We start from the raw sequence: 6,377 nt of genomic DNA, 5'->3' as shown, positions 1-6,377 counted from the left end.
GTGTGAGTGTGTGTGGATGGGGCTTAAGACTTGGGCATGGGATGGGATCAGTGGGAAAGGGTCAGGAAAAGCCACCCTCTGGGCCCACATTCAATGTCAGGGGATGAGAGGGGCCTGGCACATTGTGTGCTTTGAAGCTCAGGAAGCCAAACATTAAATATACCCACCTTATAAACATTGCCCCCTTGAAAACATGCCGTTCCTTCTCCCTCATATAATCCATGGACTTTTTCACCTTCATAGCTACAAGGAGAGCAAACAAAAGATGAAAACCAACATGTGATAAAGCAGTGAACAAATAAAACTAATTACAATTAGTATAAATGGTCTGAAACAAAGGAAGTACCTGAAAATACTATTTTATTTACCTTAAAATTCACTGTGAAGGGAAAATTAAAAGCACCAGGAAGGAAACTGAAGGGAAAAACACTTTTATGCCACCTGTTGCCAGACCCCCTGAAACCTGTCCATAAACACAGGTTAAGAACCCCTAAATTAATAAGTAATTATTAATAAGTAATTATTACTAATTTCTAACTACTTGCTACATTAATCATAATTATGAATAATTTCTAACTTGGAATTGTTCGAAATAATTGGACGTGCTGGAGGTAAGAGTATAAATGACCCATCAAACTGGAACCACGCAAACCAGTCCTAGTGAAACCAGCCCTGTTTTCTGCCTACTTCTTAGATTACCTTTCCACAATGAGTTGAGTGAGGACAGGCTCCTCATACTCAATGGGTTCTGGGACTGGAAGCACTACTTCTGGCTCCTTCAGTTCTTCCTTGGAAACCAAGGGAGCTGCCAGTTGTTCATCCGCTTGATTTGCAGCTGGCAGAATGGTCTGTATGGAACTGCCAGCGTCAAGAGCAGCGTCATGCGCCGGTGGAGGCAAAGACTTCTCTCCCTTTTTGCTGTCTTTCTTCTTATCTTTACCCATTGCTGCAAGACGAGGGACAGCTGCTTCTTTTCTGGGGGGAGAAAGGGGCATGATATTTATACATCTCTCAGAGAGATGCTTCACCCACCTCTTGCCAAGAAACGAGTTCAAATGCTGTTTCTAAACTATCTAATGGATAGACCAAAGACGACAAGGCATTTTATCCTCATCAAAGGGGTTCCATGGGATGAATTCTTCTCATGGCCTGGACTAGCGCTAATAAGGCACCATTCTGTAGGATCACCGGATTAAAAACTGGAGAGAGAGCAGCTTTACCTTTAATGGTTGTGTAAATGACAAGATTTCAGATGTCGCTTGTCATGCAATGCAACCAGGGAACCAGCAACATCTGCTGAAATTCTCCCTTCTATACAACCACTAAAGGCACATTAACTATGGAATAGAAGCTTTATTACGGCCATAGACCAGAACAGATAAAAAGGAAGATACCCAATAAAAGAAGGTAAAAACAGTATTTAAAAACAGTATTTAAAGTATCCTATCTCCAGTTTTCCATGTGGGAACACTACTATTGTGCCACTAACCTGGAAAAATATAGCCGTGTCGTCCGTAGAATCTATATAATCAATATAATACTATAAATAGAATAAACAAATAAATAGGATCAGTCTGTAGAGAGATCTTGCAGCACCTTTGAGACTCACTGAAAGAGAGAGATTGGCAGCATGAACTTTCATAGGCTCAAGTCTACTTCCTCAGATGCATTTATACATGAATTATATTATTATTATAATTTATTTATTTATTCGTCTGTTTAAAACCCGCTTTCAAAGGAAGAAACAAAAAAGGGGAATTTTGGCAGGGCATAAAACTGGGACTATATGGCAATTATATAAACACATAGAAGATACCAAGGAGGAAATGGCAGTATTTTTTTCTTACTCATTTGTTGTGTGTGTGTTTTGTGATGGAAAGAATAGATCTATCTATCTATATCATACATATATATATTATACACACACACACACACACACACACATATATATATATATTATCTCATTTATCCTCATACTTATAGAAGCAGCAATAAACAAACTGTTACAAACTCCCCTCCACATGAATCTATTTAACAATCCAAATTATTATGTAACATGAATATGAAATATAAATACAAAACCTCTTCCAACTACAGTCACTCAGTCCCTTTTGTGTGATAAATCCCCACAATTCCTATACATTTGGCTTCCCAAAGAGCCCCCATTCCAGGCTTTGTTGTTGTTGTTGTTGTTGTTGTGTGTCACACTTTGGACTTATTCATGCCAGCCTTAGGCCTCCAGCCTTAGCTTCCTTCAGAGGGGCCTGCCCTTGCCTTCCCTGAGGCTGAGAGAGTGTGACTTGGGCAAGGCCTCCCAGAGTGGGCTTCCATGGCTTTAGCAGGGAAGAGAGCCCTGGAAGCCATTTTAGTGAAAGGAAGGAGGCTCACTTCGTCACTTGGCCACAAAAGGGCTCCTTTCTGAGAGAGTTAAGGCTGGTAGTAGGCCCCAGGCGCACTAGGCCTCAGTGGTAGCCATGGCAACCATGTTCAGGGCCCAGAGGACGCTATTGTTAGGAAGAGCAGCGCTTGCCTCTTAAAGGAGCCGCCGCCTTATTCGCCTCTCTCCTGGGCTGAGGCTGAAGAGGAGAAGATTTGTCCATAGGGAATAATAGGAGAAGATTTGACCATAGAGAATCATTGGAGAAGATTTGGCCATAGAGACAGAAACCCAATGGAAGCCGGGACGAAGACAGAGAGGGGTGGGAGTGGCCAAGGGCGGGGCCATGTAAATTTGGAACAATGGGGAGAGAGGAGAAAATGTAATTTCTTCAGCCGGTCTTGTAATTCCAGCGGCATGGCCAGGCGGTGGCGCTGTTTCTTACCTCAAGGCTGACGCTCCGGAGAGAAGCAGCGACCCTGGGATCAGAGCGATAGGGGCGGGCTTGAGGGCGGGACCATGCAAATCTTAGACCAATAGGACTGGAGTATATCCCCAAAGTCTCTCCCTGGCCCCAGAGTCCCCCTGAAAGCGAGGCTGTGAGGGCAGGGAAGGTGGGGCTGGGGGACCGTGGAGAGGTCCATGGGCGAAGGGGGCTTCTGGGGCTGGAGAGGGAGCAGAGGTGGAGGCAGGCGGAGGGAGGGCTGGGGCCAGGACAAGGTCTCACTCTGGCCTGGAAGGACGTCCCAAGGAGTGGGGGGCAATGTGTTGCAGCATGCATTTTTAGCTCTGCACTTAGCAGCTTTCTACAAGAAAGAGATAAGCTGATCCAGATTTCTTTTTCTAAGGAGATGTTTTTTACTCAAGTGAGAAGGAGCAGGAGTTATCCAGGCCTTTGCATGAGGGTCTAAGCTCTTGTTGTGTCTTTAGTGCTTCTTGTCAGAGCTTTGGGCAGATAATGGACTTTGCAGAAGCTCCTCTGAGAGCAAAAGGGGGGAGAAGGTGCCTCTGTGGATGATGGGCTCAAGAGTCACTCAGCCAAGCGCAGGAGGCCCTTGGAAGCAGACTTAGGAAGACAGGCCTAGGGCTCATTCCCAATTACATTTCAGCCAATGTGGGTCTTTTCATTCTCTCCTTGTAGTTGCTTCCTTTTGGACGCATTTCACCACTTCAGAAGTGTTGGGAGAGAGCAACTTCGCATGCTGAGGCCCTCTAGCAATGCATGTCTATGGTATTCTTACTGCTTCTTAACAACCCCTCCTCATTTCCTCTTTGCCAAAAGGGCAAACCTTTTCTCCCTGAAGAAGGAGAGTCGCCATCACTTACTACCTTCCCTTCCCTTTGTCCGGAGTGATGGAGGCATGCTGAGGGAGCATCTTTCCTAAGGTGCATGCAAACTACCTTTTCTACCTCCTAATTCTTGCAACATGAAGCTAGACCTGTCTATCTCTTCATACACATGATTTTCTAAGTAAACTTGTTTCTTTTCCCCACTTTTAACCAACTGACTGTGCTTTTCTATTGGGGACACTTTGCCTGGAAGAGGAGTGGAGCTAGATAGTTTTCCTGCTCACTTTGTATTCCTCTGTCTTTACTCTGCTACTGAGATTAAATAATCTCCTACTTTCCTGAGTTTCTAACAAACCTCAAGAAAGGACTACATATCCCATCAAAAAGGCATGTCAATCATTTCAGTCAATTCCCTACAGCAGGCATTCCCCAATGATTCCCTATGGGCATGTAGTCTCCTATTCTGCTCTATGGGTAAATATACTCCAGTCAATCCCTATGGGAAAGTATGGGCAAAGGGCTGCCATTTGTTTCAGGAGGTCCCTCTGGAGTTTGCTATGGCTCCAGAATAGACTAGATTAGGATCCTTATTAGGGTCCTAGACTCTGCTTCTAGAGCTCTCTCTCTGACAGAGACAGAGACCCAAAGGGAGGCGGGGAGAGGGCAGAAGGGGTGGGAGGGGCCAAGGGCGGGGCCTTGCAAATTAGGGACCAATGGGGAGAGAGGAGAAAATGTAATTTCTTCAGCCAGTATTGTAATTCCAATGCCATGACCAGGCGGTGGCGCTGTTTCCTTCCCTGAAGGCTGATGCATCACCTCCCTCCCAGCAACCATGGAACAAACGGCGACTGAAGTTCAAAGGAATAGTGGGCACAGTTGGGGGCGGAGCCATGCAAATATTAGACCAATAGGATGTGAGAATAACCCCAAAGTCTTTCCTGGGCTCCAGAATGCTCCTGGAGACAAGGCTATGAGGGCAGGGAGTGTGTGGCTGGGTGGCCCTGGAGAGGGCTGTGGGCGAAGGGGACTTCTGGGGCAAGAGGGGGAGCGGAGGTCAAGGAGGAGGAGGGAAGGCAGGGGCCAGGGCAAGGTCTCACTGTGGCCTGGAAAGATGTCCCAAGGAGAGGGGCCTCTGGGCGGCTAGTGAGGGAAACATGCACTTTTTGGGTGCGATGGGCATTTGATTTTGCCTAATTCAGGACCAATATTATCCTAATCTCAGCCTTCTTTTTTTAGGAGTTGTGTTCCAGCCTTTTTGTATCTTGTTCCAAGGAATAAGGCAGCGGAGCAATGGCTTCCACCAGTTTCTTTTCGTCTTTGCTGGTTTCCTGATTTGTAGTTTAAGGGGATGTCCTTGAGGGAGCCCCTCTCAGAGCAAAAGGGAGGAGGAGAGGCTTCTGTGGATGATGGGCATAACAGTCTAGATGGGTCCATCGTTCCCACCATGAAAGCAGACCTTTTCATTCTCCCCTTTTTATTTCTTGTTTTTGGGCACAATTATCACCCCTTTAATTTTGGGCCAATTCAGAATCCATGTCACTCATGGGAAGTGACCATATACATATGGTCTCACACACACACACACACACACACATATATATATATGAGATCATATATCTATGACTCAATTCGCTAGTTTTGCAACTACTTTCAATTACAGTACTCAGATGGCTGCTCATAGTGAGGCAAGTAATTGCAAAACCAATGAATCAACAACTCTATCAATGTATTATATATATATCTCCCATGACTGAGATGCATCTTGAAGTGGCTCAAACTACCAAGGATGACAATCGGGCGAAAAAGAAGTGATTACATTTATTGTTGTTGCTGTTGTTGTTGTTTATTAACCTGATCAGCAATTCAGCAATAGGAGTAGGATTTAACACTAAGAAAAAACATCTTACTCCGGAATAAGACAAGGATTAACCCCCAAATCGCCACTACTCCCAGCCCTGGCTTTGACTTCCTTGGATCAATGCCAAGGCATTCTGGGAAATGTAGTTTTGTGAGACACTGAGCCTTCTCTGTCAGAGAGAGCTCTGGTCCCAAACTGCAATTCCCAGAATTCCCTGGAACTCATCTATGGCAGTGAAAGCAGTCTTTCCAAAGTGTGTTCTTTCTGCAGTCTGCTTTGGACCGAACCCACCTCAGAATCGACCAAATAATAGTATTTTGTGGGTCTTTCAGGCCCTGAGGCCTTGTTCTGGAAGAGTCCATTCCTGGCATTTCTTCAGCATCTGTGCCTGGCATCTTCAGGGAACGCTGGCATGGAAGAGAGTGGGGCATATAGACTGTTCTTTATGGGAAAGGGACTTCCATGTTCATTCAGAATCTCTATTGAGTTAAGGATCCCTTGTCTTCTGGGAATCCCCTGATTCTGGGTGGTTTCATTTCTATTTAAAGGGTCTGGATTTTGGTGTTTTTTAGGACTGGTGGCCAAACCTTGGTCCAAAACACACTGCAGAAGCAATCCAGTCTGAGACCGCTTTAACTGCGCTGGCTCAATGCTAGGGAATCCTGGGAAGTGTAGTTTCTTCTGGCCCCAGAGGTCTCTGATACAGAGGGCTAAATGTCTCACAAAACTACACTTCCCAGAATTCCCTAGCATTCAGCCAACGCAGTTCCAGCAATCTCAGTGTGTTTTGGACCTTTCTTTACTTCGAGGGTTTCTTCTTTTCTGTTGAGGTTCTACAGGTCTTTGTGGATT

General features: G+C 45.4%; 1 protein-coding gene across 1 annotated transcript; it reads right to left on the bottom strand.

Moving 5' to 3' along the window:
* Positions 1-47: 47 nt before the first annotated feature.
* Positions 48-1,452, bottom strand: LOC121917790 (radial spoke head 10 homolog B-like). The gene is made up of 2 exons (XM_042443913.1): positions 700-1,452; positions 48-243 (listed from the first exon to the last, which is right to left on the bottom strand). Exons 1-2 carry the CDS (start codon positions 993-995, stop codon positions 48-50), a joined length of 492 nt encoding a protein of 163 aa, XP_042299847.1. The 5' UTR covers positions 996-1,452.
* Positions 1,453-6,377: the final 4,925 nt, after the last annotated feature.

This window comes from Sceloporus undulatus, unplaced genomic scaffold, assembly GCF_019175285.1.
Source record: "Sceloporus undulatus isolate JIND9_A2432 ecotype Alabama unplaced genomic scaffold, SceUnd_v1.1 scaffold_755, whole genome shotgun sequence".
NCBI classification, from domain to species: Eukaryota; Metazoa; Chordata; class Lepidosauria; order Squamata; family Phrynosomatidae; genus Sceloporus; species Sceloporus undulatus.
This window is presented reverse-complemented; position numbering and strand designations above follow the sequence as displayed.